A 22,230-nucleotide genomic window follows, 5' to 3' on the forward strand; every position below is an offset into this window, starting at 1 on the left:
CATTAATTAATTTGAGGTTCATCAGTTCTTCAAAAAGCATCAGTTCTTCAAAAAGCACCTGCTTTTCTTAGGTTTATGGACTTGTCTGGTTTTCCTTTGCAAGCAGTACCCAGGCAATAAGCTGAATAAGGATCTGTTCTCTTATTCCTCAGCCTGAGAATAGCAATGAATACAATGGATGTGTGTGATGACAGTAAAAATGATGGTGGACTACAAGCTGCATTAGTGTTTTTGGCATAAGGACTGTAGAAGATGGAAGATGAAAATGTCTTTAAAGTACCAATAGTTCACAATTTTTCCAACTGAATCATGTGAATTATGTTCTGAGGGGGAAAGGGAATGGCTTTAATGAAGAAAACATGCATTGTACAGTCTGTGAATCAACTGCATCCTATACGACCAATGTTGGGGCCCAAAGTCCAATCTCATGATCCCATTCCCTACATTACTGTCACTGTCTATCTAGCCCTTGTCCTCCATATCAATGTCCCTAATTCAATTCCATCTCCTCCCTGAAACCCGATGTTGGACCAATTCCTGACCCGTCAGTAAATAATATCAAAGCCAAGACATACATCTCTGTTGTGTGTTTTGCAAGTCTCTGAAGTGGAGCTCTTTCTGAAAAGAACTGCTAGAGATATAGAAATAGATATGCTAGAAAATATTGCTAGAGATGAAAAGAAGTGGGAGTGGGAGAAAAACTAAATTCGAGAAAGATGGTAATAAAAATAGAATCTACTAATCTGTCAGCATCTAGTTATTTAAAAAGGAGGTTAATGTTTGGGATGTAGATCCTTAATCAAGAAATGTATTCTGTCAACCTATCACAGAACAGCAGTGGACTTGCCGAAGGCATCTGATCGGAGTATTCTGTTCTCCAAGTTGAAGGAGAAACCATTTCATATTCTTTAATACCTTTGGTTATCAAAAATCTATCAATCCTAAATTTTGACAAATTATTTGGAATCAATTGCCATTTTCTGAAGAGAGTTCCAAAGTTTATTACCCTCTTAGGTGAAGGGTGTTCCCTTATTTCACTCATGAAAGGTCTATCTCCAACTTTTAGACCATATCCCAGAGTCCTGGACACCCCAACTCTCAAATTAGTCTCAATCCCCTGCTTTTTCCCTGCGGCCTTGTAATTTTTTTCACTTCAAGTATTTGCAAATTTCCTTTTGAAAGTTGCAGTTGAATCTCTTTCATCCCCTTTTCAGACAGTGTATTCCAAGTCACCAATTTCCGCATAAAAAGCACATTTCTCCTGTTGTCTCTAGTTCTTTTGCCTATCACCTTAATCTGTGTCCTCTGGTTACTGACTCATCTACCACAGGTCCAATCTTTGGCTGGACTTTTCTGGCTGTTCTCATCAGTGGAATCTTCTAGTCCCACCGACTGCGGAGTCCCCGTGGGTTTCCTGGCGATTGGGGCGGTGCATAGAATGGGAAACCCGTTTGATGGGGTGGGATCAGATGATCCTGCTGCCGGCCAAAGGCAGGCCACCTCTGCTGCTACGAAACACGCCATAGGGAGCATGGAAAATCTCACCCTTGGAATGTGGGTTAATCAATGAATGAGTGAATGAGTAAATGAATGGGGTGAAGAAGTGGATGAGTGAATGGATAGCGGATGTGAAGCGGGTAAGTGGATGAGTAGGTAGTCGGGTCAGGGTTAGTGGGTGATCTAAACGTAGTCAGCCCGGGAGATAGGTGGAGAATAGTTGGATTGAATTGGAGGTGTTACTGGGTGGCCAGGGAGTAATTAGGTTGTGTCGGATCGGGTGGGTAGTTGGGTCGTTAGGTTGCGGGATAGTTGGTAGGTTGGGGTAATCAGGGATTAATCGGGTGTGGGGTGTTTATTGGGGATCAGTTGTGGAGTAACCCAGGTCTTAGACCAGGTTTTAATATGGGTCACTATTGAGCTAAGATTTGCAGAAGTGCCCCAAGTATTTGACTCTAACTCAAAGTTGGAGAAGTTCACAGAGGGTCCTGAGAAACAGGGGAATTGCCCATTGAAATTTTAAAATTTCTGGGTAATTCCCACATATGTCTTTGCATCAGATCTTCTGGAGGGTCCTGACTTGCATCTTCCATCGTATATTGAATCATAAAATCACAAAATCCCTACAATGCAGAAGGAGGCCATTTGGCCCATCAAGCCTGCACTAACAATCCCACCCAGACCCTATCCCTGTAACCCCACATATTTACCCTGCTAGTCCCCCCAACACTAAAGACAAGTTAGGATGGTCAATCAACCTAACCCGCATATCTTTGGAGTATGGGAGGAAATCAGAGCACCCGGAGGAAACGCACGCAGATACGGAGAGAATGAGCAAACTCCACACAGACAGTGACCCGGGTTTCTGGTGCTGTGAGGCAGCAGTGCTAACCACTGTGCCAACGTGCCACCCAGTCTGGACTCCAACGATTTGGAGACCAGAAATTTAGGCCATGAAGTTCAAAAATACCACAACAATAGAAATACTCTATACTCATCTGTATAGCACTGCAGGATCTTATCAGCTAAAGATAAAACAGCACAGATGCACTGCTTTCAATGAAGTGGATTGTACTCAGAACGGAACCCCAAATGCCATTGTAAGATGTCCTTTCAAGACTTCTTAGCCTATCATCACAATCTGCTGTAACTAATGGCCTTGTCAATTAGGTTAATGACAAGACCTTGGAACTTCTGTGATCACCCATTATTATAGAGCAAGTGCAATTACCCCACCCCATACCTGGTCAGGAGACATAAACCTAGTTTCTGCTTTGAGTGCAATCAGCAATCCAGGCACAAATTGCACCCCAAACCACACTAGTTTTGAGAAGTTTTTTTTTGAGTCATGTATCTGCTATAATTCATTTGCCAATTGCTGAACTTAAAATCCTCTGTGTTTCCAACTGTGCAATGTTTTAGAAGGTACATTTTTTATGTAATTTGTTTTGCATTACAAAGTATTCCTTGCAATATCTGAGTTAAACTCAATTCAGTTTTATTAATAATGCTGAAAATTGAATGATCAAAAAAGCATTTTTAATGAAAGTGTCTAGTCCACCACCTGAGTGACCCGATTTTAAATAAATGAAAATGACATTAAAAAGCTACACAGAACTATTTACTTTACATTGCTGCACAGTTTCTTAGTAAATCAAAAAATCTAATTTTAGAAGCTTTTAAAAAGTCCATTAGTACCCCATTTCGAGTAACCTAAATAAACGTAAAATTTTAAGTGCCTCCTTGAAGGTAAAACAGACACAAGTGGCAGAAACTTGCCATGGTCATTAATTCAATCTGGGGTGTGGGGGGCGGGGTGGGGTGTGTGTGTGGGGGGCAGATGTAACCAGTTTGGTAGATGGGATCGTCTTCAAGAACATTTGTTTCATACTCCTCCAAATTAGCCTGGAAACTATATTTGCATTTAAAATCTATTGCGATTTTAGCTGAAATATGTTGAAAAAATATCAACACGTCTTAGTGAAAACTCAAAGCCATCATTAAATTTAAAAGGGGGGGGGGGGGTGGGGGAAATGCATCCCATTCTCACTAAAAGTTAATTTCCAAGGAGAACTGATGCACTGTCATTGCAGCAGCTCAGCTACACACACATCACAAACATTTCCTGACATGCAGATAGATTATACCATACAGCTTATGAATTCATCCTCCCAACTCCGAATGTTACTTGCTGGAAAAGCATATTGAGTGTTCAGGTGCTGAGATCAGTAGTCCTTCAGAGTTTTCCATTCATTCAATTTCCATGTCAGGAGCAGAAATTCATACAAGCTCACTCAACATGCGCTCAACCAAGGCAACATACAACAAATCAGGAAAAAAAATGTCATCAACACTTCTTTTTGTTAATTTTCTTTTCTCAACATTCTTCCAATTCTACTATTTTCAGTGTGATGTCAAACTATTAATTAGGCTACACTTAAATAGAGCACCAAGGATACGTTGCAACTCCTTTGTTCATTTTCCTGGCTCTCTCTGTGTAAGGGCATAACGCGAGTCAATTATTCATTATTTCCTCGGAAAGAACTCTTCAAATGGAGACAGTAAAAATATAACAGAACTTACTCCAACTTATAAATTAAAGAAAAGGTTTATTAAAAAATCTTCATTACTTCAAACTTGGGGCCTCGCCCTAGGCCAATCCAAGTTCCCCACAATTCCCAACAGGTTCTTATTTATAGTGAGTCAGTTGGTCAGCTGACCATCACATCTTTTTGTAATTGGTTCCATGGTTTACTGAGTCAGTTGACCCTTACAGCTCATTAACATTGGTCACATTACATCCAATACAAAGTTGTCACCACTTACATTCCAACATACGTCTCCAGCTGGATAGGCACTCAGTTTTCCGATAATTAACAGTACTTGTAACATACTGGGCTACCACGCAGTGCTCAAATAAACAACCCATAACACTTTCAGACCCCAGATTAAAGCATACTTCAAATTGTGGGATTATCAAGAACCACAAGTGATACAACAGAAAATTGGACTGTAAAATATTTATTTCTATGTATGTAAATACAGACCAGATGCTATTGTTAAAAATGGAGTTACCTTGTGGTGGGCTTGTGTGGCTGTGACCCTCAAGCAAGTCACTGCTTGTGATTGCCCTCAACCGAATGTTAGAGAGTATACCTGATTTAGAAGAAAAGCAAAATGCTAAAACCCATTTAAGATGGATGTTGACTGCATTTAAAAGTTGACCACCCTGTCCCAAAGGACCAAACTGAAAATTACTAGCGTTTCAAGTTTTGTTGCGTAGATGCAGAATCTGCTGTCAAATTAATGTTGCTTTCGTGCAATCTCTGATACTGTTGATGTCCTGTTTCTTGTTACCATAGAAACTGTTTGTGTCCTAGCTAATCGCAGGCATTCGTTTCACAGTTATAGTAACATCAGTTTCCTGTGGGTTATGAAGAAAACCTTACAATGGATATCCACGGTCAAATGCACAAAACATTAAAGTGCAATTATGAACTGAGCTGGATCCTGTCACTTATTTTCTTTCAAAAATGACACTTGAAAAAAAAAGGTGAATTGATGGGTATGATCCCAATTGGATGGTTATCAAAAATAACAACTTGTAATTGAAGTGAAGACTTTGAAGAAAATGGCCAGTTTCAAATTGGAGGTTTTTGATTTTTTTTCAATCAAAATCTCCCAGAAAGAATTTTTTATTTTCCACATCAATTGCAGCTTCTTCACTTTAACCTCAACTCATCCACTGATGTAACTGGAAAGTCCAACTTTGGGCCTGTACCTGGAAACCAAACCTATAATCGGGTGCTTTAAAAGCCTGAACAGCATGATTATGAAACTATTACGTACACAGATCAAAACTGGTCAATCAATGGAACAAGCAAAGTGCCAACGGAAATAGATGAGTGACTGATGGCTTAAAGTAATGAGTGATAAAACAAGGCACACAAGTTTTGTTGTAGGCAGACTCTGTTGGTTTAGAAGCCTGAGTAAGGTAAAATTACATTTTACATGGCGTTTAAGTTTATTTATTAGTGTCACAAGTAGGCTTACATGAACACTGCAATGAAGTTACTGTGAAAATCGTCTAGTCGTCACACTCTAGCATCTGTTCGGGTACGCTGAGGGAGAATTTAGCATGGCCAATCCATCTAATCAGCATGTCTTTTGGACTGTGGGAAGAAACCGCAGCACCCGGAGGAAACCCACACAGACACGGGGAGAATGTGCAAAATCCGCACAGACAGTGACCCAAGCCAGGAATCGAACCCGGGTCCCTGGCGCTGTGAGGCAGCAGTGCTAACCACTATGCCACCATTCCGCTGCGTGGTGGTGGAAAGAACTGCGTTCTGGAGAACACAACCTGTAAGGAGCAATGCTTTACCACAGAAGAGAATACGAAGTCACTTGACAGGCTGGAAGACAGTTATCAGGGGAGAATATTAACATTTATTAGACCATTGGGCTGTTACTAAGAAGTCTTAGCTGAATTAGGGCTTCAGGAACAAACTTCAATGGAGAGCTTCACGGCTATCAGAGATCAGATAAAATTTTAAAACTAGGTTCCTAATGAACAAGGACACAACCCTCAATGAGTGCTCATGATTAGATACATGCCACTCATTTGGCAGAAGCCAAATGCATAATTATATATCCCTTGATCTATTTCCTCTTTATTGGATTGTTAATGATCTGGTATATTCATTTCTAAGTTAAATGATACCAGATATCATCCACGTTTACAAGATCACTCTAAAACATACCAACAATAAAATGGGTGCAGATGGATTTTAGAACAGATAGAATATATTCCCCATTGTAAAAGGAAGAAAGGCAAGCAGCAACATTGGAAAGAGCAATGCAGGAAGTTTGCTTCCTCTATACATTTTTTTTTCTTCCAACAGGATTTGCGTAAATTAATCTGTTCAGCGTGCTACTTGTGAACTGACCACAAAACCTGGGCCTAGAAATAGGCCCGTGTACTTGCACTAACGGAGGTCTTGTGGCGGAGTGTGTGGTATTCCTGCCTCTGAACCTCTGGATTCGAATTCCATTCAAGGACTTTATGGCCAATGAAGGTGCATTCATAATGCGGCCAAATAGTTTGAGTATCAAGCTGCAAATCCTTCCAACACATAGCAACAGCAGAAACTATGAGTAGGAGAGATTCCCAGTCAGCAGTGTGATGGAAGGAACTTTGGAGCCTTGACGCTCACGGGGATTAGATATCAGGCCCTTTGCATATCCAAATAAGCAGCCCCAGACTTTTTGAGGATCCCTCTGTTTCCAACAAGGACTTTTCTGTGGAAACCTTTGCCAGCAGCAGGGAAACTAGAAATAACAAAATAAATGCTGTAAAAAAAAGTCAGCATCTCTGGAGAGTAACAGAGTCAAAAGCCGGAATTTTACCATCCCGCCCGCCATGGGAATCGGAGTGGGCAAGGGACGGACCATGGGAAGGTCCGTTGACCTCGGGCGGATAATCTTTCATTGGAACAGTGAAACCAGGGGCTGGATTTTACGGGGTGTGGGGGAGGGCAGACTGTTTGTCTCTCCGGGAAGGAATGTTGGCTGCTAGCCAACGCACCAGAAAGAGGCCCATTCCACAATCCTAATAGCTGTTGGTGGGCTAAACTCAAGAGGAGCTGGCCAATCTGATTGCAGTCCCTGCAGCTCCACAGCTAAGTAATGGGCATAGCTGGAACTGCAAAGAGGAGAAAGAAGAGTGATAGTTGCCAGACACAGCTAAGTGCTGAGCTTTTAGGGTGGGTGGGATCTGAGAGCTGGGGGGTTAGGTTTTGGATGACAAGCAGTGAGGAATGAAAGGGGGGGGGCGGGGGGAGAGGTGGGGGTGCCATCTTAGGGAGGGGAGGAGGCCTGGCCCCCATGCACACAGGGCACTTCCTGAGTGACTTGCCCCCCCCCCCTCCCCCCCCACCCTTTTCAACCTGGCAACAATAAAAGTGCAACCAACTCCCGCCCTCCTGTCCACACCAGCAATATTACAGCACACACAATGTAATGTCCTGATCAGCTGACTTGGGAGCACACTCAATTGATCTTTAATTTTATATTTAAATATAGTGAGGGACAGCTTGGGGAGTGAGGGGAGAAGGAGGTGGGCACCCCTCGAATTTTACGTGGTTCCCTGTTGAAAACATACCCGACCAGGGGTCTGTAAAATTCAGCCCCAGATTTGGGTATCACCTGCTAGACTCAACCAAGAATTGGTGCTACCCCTGAACCAAGATGGCAGTTGGAGTACTGCATTTGGCTTTGGTAGATTAAGGAGGAGAAAATTTCCACCAAGTTTCAATCCTATGATACCAGTGAAAAGAATGGACTGGGTTTTATTCTGTAATCCCTTTTTGTTGAACAGTTTGCTCACACTTGCTGTCTTGCTTCTCACGAGAAGATTGTCCACTTGATTCAACTGCTGCTTTTAGGAGACGAGAAACCATTTTTGTTTGGGAAAAAACCCTCCTGTGTCCAGAAGAGTTATTCAGCTACCATCCCACTTGAGTGTTTTACTACTCTGATTGTTTTGAGTACAAAATGAAAAGTATTATACTTGGCAGATACTTAGGGCAGATAATGTTCTGTATGTTCACACTTGAGGGTTGAACTTGTGTGGGATTCTCCTGATCACCCAAATGGCAGGGGATTCATGAAAACCCCAGAGAAATAGCACGTTACTCCAGGCATTCCACAAGTCCTTCACTATAAATTTATGGTGGAGGATTGGTATAAGAGGAAAATCCTTTAATCCAGTACCCATTCTATGTCAGTATATCACATTGAAATTTCTCTACATGACCCTGCACAACGTCTGCACCCTACCATTTCTGGTCTGCTCTCTCAGATCATTCACTGTGCATATCAACATGTTATGTCAAACTGACCCAACAAAAACCACAGAACGAAATCCAGTAGCTGCTTCTCTCCAGGGCCAAGATGAAGGTCACCTACAAATCATGAGCCTTTTGTGGCACAGGATCATTGAATCATAGAATCCCTACAGTGCAGGAGGCCATTTGGCCTATCGAGTCTGCACTGACCACAATCCCACCCATACCTCACATATTTAGCCTACTAGTCTCCCTGAAACTAACGGACAACTTATCATGGCCAAACAACCTCACCCACACATCTTTGGACAGTGGGAGGAAACTGGAGCACCAGGAGGAAACACATGCAGACACGGGGAGAATGTGCAAACTCCACACAGACAGTGACCCAAGCCAGGAATTGAATCCGGATCCTTGGCGCTGTGAGGCAGCAGTGCTAACCACTTACCACCGTGCCACCATCACCTCATCCTTAAGTCGCATCCACCCAATCAGATTTTAAACTGAGGAACAGTTGAACATGGAACTAGGGGCTTTATTAGAAGCGAATCAAAAGAGAATCTAGAGCCTTCCTACTCTTCCAGTGCACTTTCCTTCTCTGTGCACTTCTTTCCAGTAATCCACCACTTCTCCTCAGCGATTTACAATCACATCTAGGTAGCGGTGTCCTTTCAGATTCCAGTATCTGTAGTATTTTGTTTTATTATATTGGTATGTGCTGTAGCTCTGAGACATAACAGCATCGGGTGCTGGGTTTGTGAGCATCGTTTTCATTCCTGAATCGGGAACCCAGCATCAGGATCTAGCTCCGGTTCCCAACCCCATACGCCGCATTCATGATACGCCCACCTCAACTCTTAAAGCGTCAGCCAATTAATGGCCAAGAGAATAGGCACGCTATCCAACAAAGGATGGTGAGTGGGCATCCGAGGCTGGAGGACCAATGTGAGCCCCCCAAGCACTGAGGTCTAAAGGGGAGTTGCCAATTCAAAGAGAGAGGATGACTCACCATGAAGAAACAGTCCGATTCTTTAAAATTTTAAAAAGACACAGCTACCTGGACGTGATTATTCAGGGGCAACCTCTTTATGGGACAGCCAGGGGCCAGAGCAGTGGCTTAGCAGCCATGATGGATGTGGGTGCAGGTGTGGCTGAGTACCTGCTAGGATTAATCATGCCCTCACCTTTCCCACGTGAGGCCATTTTGATGCAGCGACCATTTCTTGGCCCAAAGTGCAAAGTCCACATGCCGACTGGAAATGCCAGTTAGTGTGGGAAAGGGGTCTTTACAGGCCACTCCCTCAATTGGCAACCTGCCACTTGTGGGTGGGAAGCCATTGTGATTCTGACCTGGGCTCTCTAAAAATGGACATGGGTTGGGATTGTGGTCACAAATGCTGGCGATGTGAAATTGAAGGTTCCTCCACTGCTTTTCCCAATCCCACAACAAACTGAAAATCCCACCGTGCATTTGCACTAATCAGCCAGTTGGCTGGTGTACCCACAGCTATCAGATGGTTAAAGCCCCAACAGATCAATGTCTGCATCTTGACTCCCCAACACCCCCCACACCATGTTAGACGGACACTATAAAGAAGGCTGTCGAATCACTCCCCAATTGCTACCAGATGTTCAAGGACTAAAAAAGGTGACTCTCCAATGTGTTACCATACTTGTGCTCACTAGGTCACTGATCATTTTCTTGCACAACCCTGAAGTTCTGGGGGTGAAGTAGCACTCAGTGCCTGACTAGCAATCCAGAGGCCCAGGTTAAAGCTCTGGGGACACAGGTTCAAAGTCCAACATGGTGACAGCTGGTGGAATTTCAATTCAATTAATAAATCTGGCATATACAGGTCATTTGAGGAATAGTGACCATGAAACTATCAATTGTTGTTAAAAACCTACCTCATTCACTAATGTGAAAGAAAGCGATATAATGGACTCTTACCTGCCCTCTGAAACTACCAAGCAGGGCAACAAATGACCCCCCTTGCCAACGAATTCCACATCCCATGAAAGAATAAAGAAAAAAATGCAGGTCTCCGTGTTACACAGAATCTGCTCTCAGAAAATAACTGTTGAAGGTTATCCACCAACATGTAAACTGTTAGGACTTACACATTTAGGAAAACAGGGATGGGCAGCACTATACAAAGCTTCTGTAGTCTATCTGGGTCATCCTATTGTTCAAAAAATATGGCATATTTCTCTCAATCACCTTAGAACATTCTATCATTTCAAGATTGAAGGAACAAAACATTGGCTTATACTGTCAATTTTCATACTATAATTTATTTATGAATTTAGGGCAGTTTATCTTCTAATGTGCAAAAATGGCTAGAATTTGTTAGTGGTGAGTCAAATTTCCATCCACTTCCATAAATAATTACATGTGAATTTTATGATAGAGATAAGAAGAAGCTAACATCCAAACTCAAGCTCCCCTTGAGGCACTCGTTGCTCATTACTCTTCAAGGGATGTGATGGGAATCTATGTAACCGCTCCTCTTAAAGGGAAGCCAACTTAAGTGAAGACAAAAGGGACGGACATCAGGACAGCTCTTGGCTGTTCTTTCGTCACCAGTGCCTCTGGAATCATCTTTACGCCACAAAGCCAAAGACAAAAGTATCACCTGAGTCCTGAAAGAACTAGGGTGGTGAACGGAGAGGGAAGAATCTGAAAAATGTTATTGAGGGAGCAATGCAGATGGAGCTCTTTCATTTTGTTGGGAGAGTCAGGCTCCACAGGAAACTAGTTCACTAAGAAACCTTTCACTATTTGACACCGACTCTGGCACAGCCAATGTTTTCAAAATGGCTTCCATGACAGAGATTAGTAGGGTATTGGCAACCTCCATGCAGTTGCTACTGTATAAGGAAATTATAACTATTGGGGCTAAAGGGATCAAGGGATATGGGGAGAATTGGGGGGATCAGCATATTGAATTTGATGGTCAGCCATAATCATAATGAAAGGCGGAGCAGGCTCGAAGGGCCAAATGGCCTACTGGTTCTGTTTCTATGTTTCTTTCACCATGATGTGGAGATGCCGGCGTTGGACTAGGGTAAACACAGTAAGAAGTTTAACAACACCAGGTTAAAGTCCAACAGGTTTATTTGGTAGCAAAAGCCACTTCTGCTACCAAATAAACCTGTTGGACTTTAACCTGGTGTTGTTAAACTCCTTACTCTTTCACCATGTACATAGGAAGTATTTTATTATATTTCATGCACGGAGGAAGTTTCCCCCTTTGCGAGTAAACTCAAATGCAGCGCACCAGCGAGGTGGGGGAAATCAACTTACATATTATGGAAGAGAAAAAATGAACACGGTAAAACCCATTGTTGATTTGCTATCACATATCTTGCTCTTCCGGCAAGACCAATTTAACCCCCTTTTCAGTTCAATCTTACACCTGGAACTAAACATCAACCTCAAAAAGTCTTATTTCTATTTACCACGTTGAGCAGAGAGCAGGAATTTGCTGCCTTGAGCTTTAAAATATTCTATACATTTTACACATGGGCTCATAAAATAGATGGCAATTAATGGCAAACTTTAAGATCCAATGCATCTGTGTGAACATTCCCAGATATCATTTATTAATTGAAATATATTTCTTCTATCAAACACGACTATATATATATATCATCATCAAACCATGTCAGTTATTGATTTATTTGGAGCAGTAAGAGGAGTTAGTCTTCTGATGAAGAAACTCGTTGGTATAGTCAATTACTCTCATTTAATGTTAGGGTAGGGTGCTGATAATTAGAACATTCCAGAATGGGAAGATTTTGTGGCACAGAAAAATAGTCACTGCAAAAATTTGTTATACTTGATAAATTATAATCTGAAGTCCTTTTTTTTTACACAGGTGAATAGGCACAAAACAAAAATAAAAATGGGAAAATGTTAACGTCAGACATTTTATGATTTCTAGACATGTTAGAGGTGTGATTACAGATGTGTACCATCAGAGAAAGAGATCAAACACACAAAGATTTATATTTATAATTGTAAAATGTTGAGTAAAAACCCTGGCAGGATTAAAACTCGTGAAGCTGAGTCCAGTGCTCAATAAGCCTAATTTTCCAGAAAATCAGACAGGAAACAACAAGTGGTTGAAAAATGCAGGGCATTGTCGAAGAAAATGGGCAGAGAAAGCTGCGCGCTGCATATTTTTATTCGTTCTACTATTTCTTTTCGGGATTAATGAAATATTGCAATTAGAATTTCCTTCCCAGTCACAGAAACAAATTAAATTTGTAAATAAGCCATGCTCTTGTATGCATTTAGCCAAATTGTTTGTTCCAGTACATGGGTACAATTGTTAATTGTCTGTGACCTGCTGGAATTTTATTTTGTGCTATTTACCAATTCAGTAGGCACTTGGCATGAGGTGTAACTCTATGATGCTGCACTTGCAGTGGAGAGCTGCACTGCCAGGGAATGGGAGAATCGGAGATAAAGTACAGTATTTAATGCGCTCCTCTGGGATAGGTTTGGAGGTGGGGATGGCATTTAATTGGGCGGGTGGGTGCCGGATTGGGACCCAGCCACCTTCCCACCTCTGGCCAAATTAAATCGAAGGCAGGAAGTTTTGTGGCAGCTTTTCCACCCCGACACCAACTGAGGCCCTTAATTGGGCAATTGATGTCAGTTTCAGGGTCTCATCCTATTGCTGCTGATATTTAATCAGCGGTTAGTGGGATAGTTGCTATTTGAGTAACCCTGAAAAGCACACTTGACAGTGAACGCCAAGGAAACCAGGGGGGGGGGGGGGGGGGGCTTTGCCCCCCCACTAGTGGGTGTAAGGGTTTGAATTTAAACCGTATAATCCAAATCAGAAGTAAAATGACAAAATGACAGGACTGAAATAGCAATCTTTTAAGCATGTGGAAAAGAGATAAAAATAAGTTGACATTCTTAGTGGAAGTCCTTCATTTGAATCAGGTGATGGGGTCCACCTCTATCATTTTTAGTTTAAACAAAATACATTGGGGATGATTTTCTGCCTAAGCGCTGCCAGTGGGGAGCCTTGCCAGGTAATCATTGGGAGAGACAGCAGGGGAGAATGGGACATGCTGTTCTCAATTCTCCAGCTATAATAGCTCCCCAACAGCAGAGTGAACTCGGAAAAAGGATTCCACTACATTGACGCCTTTCGAGTGAACATAAGGAACACTGAAGTGTTGTACCTGGCAGGTTGAACTGTTTCTGCTGCCGGGTGCACTGCGGTGAAGGATGAAGGGGTGAAGGAGGTGTCGCGCTGGGAGGTAGAGGTGGTGCTGGAGAGGACGGTGTTGAAGACGTAGTTGATGAAGGATTACTGCTGGAGTCCGGCTGGTAAGGAACAGGTATGTGATCCTGCAAGCAAAGAGAAAATAAAGAGCAATGCATTTATACAAGGCTGCATGCAGTGACACCCGGCCAAAATGGAGGAGAGTTACCCTGTCAGTTACACCTGGAGCCTGGACTGATGCAAGAGACTCCGATTCATTTTACACACAATTTGCATTAACCATCCTCCAATCAATGCATGTTGCTGGATAAATAATCCTGCTCTATTTGAAAGACTGCTGTAGTTTTGCTCAGGAGTTCAGAGACTATGGGCTGGATTTTATACCACTCTGCTGGCACATAAAATCCAGCGGGCAGCCTGCCCGCTCTCTACCTGATTTCCCTGTCCTCATAGCAGTCTTACCAGCGGCTGGGGTAGTTTTGAACAGGTCACAGGTCTGAAATGTTAATGGCATTTCTCTCTGCAGACACTGCCATAACTTGCTGAGTATCTCCTGCACTTTCTGCTTTTATTTGCCAATTTACAGCATCTGCTGTATTTTGCTTTTTTGATTAAAGTTACAAGGGGATACTGATGAGAAAGAATGGGCAACAATACGGTAAAGGAATTCGCTGCCTGTACATGTGAGGTGAAGCATACGGCCTGAAAAACAAACAAAAGGAAATTCCTTTACGAGTGGGGGAGCAGAGATATTTGGGGGCTCACAGGACGTTGAAAGCAGCATGTCAAAAACTAATGGAATACACGGGTTTATGGCAACATGCTCAGAATGGAAAATTTTTCATGAACCTGCCTAATCAGAGAACGCGGAGGGAATTACTGACCCACGTCTGTTGCTGCTTCTCACTTGATGCTCACCCACGTGCACTTTCAGCAGAGATCAGAGTCGAGGAAAATCCTACCCTTAATCCTCAGGTCTGAAGCGAGTTAGCAGGAAGCTCTTGCTGCGAAGTGCATGTGTGCAGAGCTCGCTGAATCATACAGGACAGGAGGTGGCCATTTAGCCCATCGTGACTATGCCAGCTGTCTGAAAGAGCTAGCCAATTAGCCTCTTTCCCTATGCATGGCCCCGCAAATGTTTCCCTTTTTAAGAAAATATCAAACTCCCTGTTGAAAGTTACGATTGAACCCATGTCTGCCATTCCTTCAGGTAGTACAATGCAGATTCCAACATTTTATTAATTCATTTTTTCAGTTCCTGTCTGGATATTTTGTTAATTATTTAAAATCTCTGTCCTTTGGTTGCTGCCAGTGGAAACAACGTTTCCTCATCTGCCCTATCAAAATCTTACATGATCTTGAAGTGCTCTATGGAATCTCCCCTTAAATGCCTTTGGTCTTTAGAAGAACAACCTCAGCATCTCTAGTTTTTTTAAGCTTTTCTTCACACACACACTCTTTTACCCTTTGGTGAAACAGTGGAGGAAGTGGTGGAAAGATTCCCAAGCTGATTATCAGCCTGTTGGTACACATTATGCATGCTCGTTCCGGGGCCAGCAAATCCTGGGCTGGAATTCTCCAGTCCCACTGGCAGTGCATCCCTGCCCGCGGATTTCCCGCCGGCATGGGATGACATCAATGGGAATTCCCATTGACAGCGGCTGGACGAGAGAATCCTGCCACTAGCAAACAACGCGCCACCTCCCGCCAGTGGGAAACACGCAGCTTGGGGGCCGGATAATCTCACCCGTGGTGTTGGGTTTGAACCTGGAGTTTTTAATCCTGAGGTAAAGACGCTGTCACTGTGCCACAAGAGCTTCTTGCTTCTCTAGTGTCTCCACATAACTGAATTCCTAAACTATAGGAGCGTTCTGGTACATGTCCTCTGCATCCTCTCCAAGGCCTTGAGATGAGGACAACATAGGCCAACCACGACGACTTCAAAATTTAGCCAGTCATTAATCACTGTTTAGCACTCTTTATCTATGAGAAATAGGTATTGAAGTGAGCAACTGCAGCCCAATGTTGGATGATAACTTCAGAGGCAATGAGGGTGACATTTTGTTGAGGATGCGGGCAGGGGGTAGTTGACAGACACCATAGAACTACATGCTACCTGCTAATTATAACAGGTTTGACAGATTTATTTTTTATTCACAAGTTTCCATTGATAAAAAAGATACCAGTGTCTAATTTGCATTAAGCTGCTCGCACATTTTTTTTTAAATCAATAGAGATGTACATGACTATAAGCTGGTACTACCATCTGTGTTTTTTTTTATCGTTCACAGATGGTTAAACAGATTAGTGTATGACTGAGGAGCAACTTCCTGAAAAATATCACCTCTGTAAATTATTCATGTTGCATGTTACAGCTTAACCAATTCAGAGTACTAACTAAATATTATCCAAGCTGCAAAGCAAAATAAGCTGGAGTGTGTTTGACAATTTAAATTGCACTTGCCATCATGATCCAGTGCCATTCAGTGGGTTGTACAGAGAGTCAAACACTGCTGAAAATGTTAGCATTTCTTCCTGCTAGGCTTGTCAAAAATAAGATGAGCTGTGCCAATCTGGATCCAGTTCTCAACACGAATAGTTCTGAGTTCAGCAATAATCGCTCAGTGTTTTCCCACTAATATGGCCAGCAGAAATTTCTGCGCTCGCAACACAATTTCGCTTTTTAAAAACGTTGCTCAAATGCAATGTAATCTTACAGCAATTCTATTAAGCACAAAGATGTTTGTGAAGAGCTTGTACTGTAAAACATGCGATGGTATGCAAAGGTGCTAAGTGGATGCTAACAGTATACACAAAATGATTAAGTAGCAAGGGTCACTATCCAACTTCACGGAAGGCATGAACTGCAGAATGCTTTGCAATCGAATCATTTGATTTTGTTTTAAAACAAAGTTTTTTATGTGATAAGGGCATTGCTGGCTGGGCCAGCATTTATTGCCCTCCCTGAGGACATTGCTGTGCATCTCGGGTCATATGTAGGCCTAATAAAGGACTAATGTCCTTCCCTAAATCATATGGGTTTTAATGACAACTGGTAATGGTTTCACGGTCATCATTAAACTTTTAATTCCAGATTTTTATTGAACTTGTGTTTCACCATCTGCCAGAGTGGGATTCAAACCCGGGTCCCCAGAGAATTACCCTGGATCTCTGGATTACTAGTCCAGTGACAATACCACTATGCCACTGCCTTATCTTAAGTTGTGTTTAGCATTTAACTGTGCTGAGAACAAAAAGAAGAGGAAATTCTAATATTTCTGACATAAACAATGGGAGTTTAATCAATGATCCATGAGGTTCCTGCAATATGGTCAGAGACATTCCAAACCTACTAGATATAATTTACATGAATGCCCTTGAGTATGTGATCTGTTTAATCTATTATTCAATATTTTTTGCTATTCTAAACATCACACCAGAATTAAACAAATCAATGAAGCTAGAGATACAAGCTGGTGGTTTGTCTACCTCTATGCTCGCTAGACTGTGACTTTGTTAGTCATTAAAACAAGCACTTTGTAAGATCCAGATAAATTTTAGGGCCTTGCCAGAAAGCAGCAGCAGATCATGAGAAACCATTGTCTCTTTCGGCTTGACAGCGTTTGACTTATACTGATGGCAGCAACAGCAGTTCACTGATACCAGATTTAAGAGATTCAGCTATCATTCCAGCAGGAAGCCATCATTTGCTCAATAACCTATACTTAACAACCCACTCGCTTCTGGAGAGCAGCAAAGCCAACTTGAGCAAGGCCTTATTTAATGTTTCTCCTTGTTCAGATGCTAATTGGCATGGCAGTGCATCAGCAGTTAGTTATAATAGCAGGCACACTGTGATAATGTGTCGCTAGTTTAATGGGCATAAACAAATGTTGCGTCTATCTTTCTGGGGGATGTAAATTATCATTTATCCATTAAGAAGGAATTCTAGATAATTGCAAGGACAGAGCTGATTATAGTCAGAATTTATATAAATGATATTTGAATAGAATTAAGAGTTGAGGTTGACTTTTCACTTCATTCTTCTGAGTTCTCAGACCAAACCTGTTGCAGCCTCTATCGGCAACGTGAGATGACAAAGCCCAAACAGATGGATCTGGCATCAGGTGACATCAAAGATGACAATGCAGGACTCCTTATTGGAAAAAGTGTAGGTGACAGCTGTGTGGTAAACCACTGTTAGCTCATTGCCTGTGTGTGTGACATGCCTGGACATGTCCCTGTTGGCCCTGTCCGGGACTCCTCCTCCCCTGGTACAGGTATAAAGGCAACTGCTCCCCACCCCCCTGCCTCAGTCTGGACCAGTTCATTGGCATGGGTGTGCTCCAAGTCTTTTGCTAATAAAAGCCTGTTTGTTCTTGCATACAAACTAGTCTTTGCTTGATTGATGGTGCATCAATTTTATTAGCAAAAGTTTTGAGATGGAGCAGATACTGAAACCTGACAAACTTGAATTGGACCCTCAAGCTGTAGGAGCCTCTAACAGCTTCGATCACTGGCTGCGCTGTTTCGAAACTTTCCTCACCTCCTCCTCCGTCGTCCGGACCGAAACCGACAAGCTACACGTGCTCCACGTCTGGGTAAGCGATCAAGTATTCTCGATGATTAGAGATGCTGAAACTTACAAGGATGCGATCGAACTTTTAAAAGGCCAGTACAACAAACAGTCGAATGAAATCTACGCCAGACATCTTCTGGCTACTCGCAGACAACAGCCAGGAGAATCAGGTGATGAATACATGCATGCGTTGCGAGCACTTGGCAGGGCCTGCAACTGCAAGACCGTAACAGCCGCCCAAAACACTGAGGACTTAATCAGAGATGCCTATGTCACGGGTATCAGGTCAAACTATATCCAACAACGACTGCTGGAACAGGGTGGGCTGGACCCACAAAAGACTGTGGCGCTTGCCGACTCGTTAGAGGTGGCCTTCCGTAATCTCGAGGCCTATACCCCCGACCACAGGGGCGCATCGTGGACACCGTGGCCGCCGCCACCTCTGTACTCGGGAGGTCCGCAGGCCTACGCCACGCCACATCCCATCAATGACCTGACCGCTGCGGCAGTCTCCGGAGACCCGAAGTGCTACTTCTGCGGCCTGGGAAGCACCCCCGACAACGCTGCCCAGCGAAGGATGCGATCTGCTCCAGGTGTGGAAAGAAGGGCCATTACGTGAAGGTATGCAGAGCAAAATCGATGTCCAAGCCCAGTAGTGCCGCGTGCGACCCACGAGGGCCACCATCTTGGGCGCCAGTAGCCGCGTATGAGCCATGTGGGCGGCCATCTTGGATGCCATCAGCCGCGTGTGGGCCGCCATCTTGGACGCCATCAGCCGCGTGCGGGCCGCCATCTTGGACGCTATCAGCCGCGTGTGGGCCGCCATCTTGGACGCCATTAGCCGCGTGCGACCCGCGGGGGCCGCCATCTTAGACACCGTCAGCCGCATGCGACTACTCGTAAAATCCAACGGTGGCTTCGATTACGCTGGACCAATCCAGGCCTCACCAACTCGCCAGGTCCATGATGGACAGCGAGGTAAGCGGTCGCATTACAAACTGTTTATTCGACTGTGGGAGTACGGAGAGCTTTATTCACCCTAACACAGTGAGTCGCTACGCCCTTTCAGTACTGCCAGTGAAGCAAACGATCTCCATGGCTTCAAAGTCCCACTCGGTGGATGTCCTTGGGTACTGCGTGGCGACCCTGACTGTACGGGGCGCAGAGTACAAAACTTTCAGGCTCCTCGTGCTGCCACAACTCTGCGCTGCCGTACTCCTGGGGCTAGATTTCCTGAGTCACCTTAAGAGCGTCACCATGGAGTATAATGGGCCTTTTCCCCCTCTCTCCGTTTGCAATCAGCTTAGATCGCCCACCGCGCACCACCTGCAGCCTCTCGACCCTTAAAGTCGCCCCCCCCCCTCACTGTTTGCAAATCTCACCCCTGATTGCAAGCCCATCGCCACCAAGAGCAGACGGTACAGTGCTGGAGACAGAGCTTTTATCAGGTCCGAAGTGCAACGACTCCTAGGGGAGGGGATCATTGAGGCCAGTACCAGCCCCTGGAGAGCCCAAGTGATAGTTGTTAAAACTGGGGAGAAACATCGCATGGTCATTGACTACAGTCAGACCATTAACCGATACACGCAGCTGACGTGTGCCCCCTTCCTCGCATATCTGACATGGTTAATCAGATTGCGCAATATCGGGTGTTCTCCACCATCGACTTAAAATCTGCAAACCACCAGCTCCCTATCCGCCCAGAGGACCGCCAATATACTGCCTTCGAGGTGGATGGCCGCCTCTATCACTTCCTTAGGGTCCCCTTCTGCGTCACCAACAGGGTCTCGGTTTTCCAGCGTGAGATGGACCAAATGGTAGACCAGAACGGGCTGCAGGCCACCTTCCCGTACCTGGATAACGTCACCATCTGCGGCTATGATCAGCAGGACCACGACGCCAACCACCACAAATTCCTCCACACCGCCACACTCCTAAATCTGACCTATAATAAGGAGAAGTGAAAATTCTGCACACACTGCCTCGCCATCCTTGGTTGTGTTGTGGAAAACGGGGTCATCGGTCCCGATCCCAACTGCACGCGTCCCCTCCTGGAACTTCTCCTCCCCACCAGCCTCAAAGCACTGAGGAGATGCCTGGGCTTCTTCTCGTATTACGCCCAGTGGGTCCCCAATTATGCGGATAAAGCCCATCTGCTCATCAAATCCACCTATTTTCCCCTAACGGCAGAGGCCCGCCTGGCCTTCAACCGCATCAAAGCAGACATTGCGAAGGCCACGATGCACGCTGTAGACGAATCCATCCCGTTCCAGGTGGAGAGCGATGCGTCTGACTTCGCCTTAGCCGCCACCCTTAACCAGGCGGGCAGACCCGTGGCCGCCTTCTCACGAACCCTCCAAGGCCCTGAAATTCGACACTCCTCTGTCAAAAAGGAGGCCCAAGCCATCGTGGAAGCTGTACGACACTGGCGCCACTACTTTGCCGGTAAACGATTCACCCTACGCACGGACCAACGGTCAGTTGCATTCATGTTTAAAAACACGCAGCGGGGCAAGATCAAAAACGATAAAATATTGAGGTGGAGAATCGAGCTCTCCACCTACAATTACGACATCTTATACCGGCCTGGGAAGCTCAATGAGCCCCCAGACGCCCTGTCCCGGGGAATATGTGCCAGCGCACAAATAGACCAATTGCAGACTCTCCACAATGACCTCTGCCACCCGGGGGTCACCAGGTTTTTTCACTTCATTAAAGTTTGTAACCTGCCCTACTCCATTGAGGAAGTCAGATCTATAACCAGACACTGCCAAGTCTGCGCAGAGTGCAAGCCGCACTTCTTTCGGCCAGACAGAGCACACCTCATAAAAGCCACCCGCCCTTTCGAACGCCTAATGGTCGACTTCAAAGGCCTCCTCCCCTCTTCTGACCGCAACATATACTTCTTCAACGTCATTGACGAATATTGATGTTTCCTCTTCGCTATTCCCTGCCCGGATATGACCTCGGCCACGGTCGCCAGGGCCCTGCACAGTCTCTTCACCCTGTTCGGTTTCCCTAGCTATATCCATAGCGACCAGGGATCCTCCTTTATGAGTGATGAGCTGCAACAGTACCTGCTCTCCAAAGGCATAGCCTTGAGTAGGACCACCAGCTACAACCCCAGGGGGAACAGACAGGTAGAGAGGGAGAATGCGACAGTCTGGAAGGCCGTTTTACTAGCTCTGAGATCTAAAGGTCTTCCAGTCACCAGCTGGCAAGAGGTCCTCCCTGATGCATTACACTCGATTAGATCACTCCTTTGCACAGCTACCAATGCTACCCCTCATGAAAGAATGTTTGTTTTCCCCAGAAAGTCCTCCTCTGGGACCTCACTACCGTCGTGGCTGATGTCCCCAGGCCCTGTCCTGCTCCGGAAGCATGTGAAGACCCATAAGTCAGATCCCCTGGTCGAAAAGATCCAACTCCTCCACGCCAACCCCCAATACGCCTACGTGGCGTACCCCGACAGGCGGGAGGATACGGTCTCTATTCGAGACCTGGCACCCGCAGGTGCCCCAGGGACCACTATGACCCACAACCCCACACCCCCAACCCCCAATGTTGTCCATACAGCACCAGGGCCACAGCACGCTCCCCTAGCCCCTGTATACAGCACGCCTGAGCCCCAGGAGCCGCCACCACGCACCCGACAATCTGAAGGGACTACAGACGACTCGAGCGACTATGATCTGGTGCCTGATCCAACACCGTGGCCACTTGAACCGACACCACAACCGGCACTACGGCGGTCGCAGCGGCAGACCAAGCCCCCAGAGAGACTAAATTTGTAATTCTGTAAATATCGTTCCACCCACCTCACCCCCACCGGACTCTTTTTTAAAAACAGGGGGTGAATGTGGTAAACCACTGTTAGCTTATTGTCTGTGTGTGTGACATGCCTGGACACCTCCCTGCCGGCCCTGCCCGGGACTCCTCCCCCCCCTTGTCCAGGTATAAAGGCGACTGCTCCCCACCCCCCTGCCTCAGTCTGGACCAGTTCATCGGTATGGGTGTGCTCCAAGTCTTTTGCTAATAAAAGCCTATTTGTTCTTGC

General features: G+C 44.8%; 1 protein-coding gene across 1 annotated transcript in view; it reads right to left on the minus strand.

Annotated features, from left to right (window-relative positions):
- Positions 1-22,230, minus strand: part of ksr2 (kinase suppressor of ras 2) — a 389,906-nt gene that overhangs the window by 112,409 nt on the left and 255,267 nt on the right. Inside the window, exon 10 of the mRNA XM_078226092.1 lies at positions 13,551-13,719. Within this exon, the coding sequence (XP_078082218.1) occupies positions 13,551-13,719 (169 nt within the window). The remainder of the gene's footprint in view (positions 1-13,550; positions 13,720-22,230) is intronic.

Source organism: Mustelus asterias, chromosome 13, assembly GCF_964213995.1.
Source record: "Mustelus asterias chromosome 13, sMusAst1.hap1.1, whole genome shotgun sequence".
NCBI lineage: Eukaryota > Metazoa > Chordata > Chondrichthyes > Carcharhiniformes > Triakidae > Mustelus > Mustelus asterias.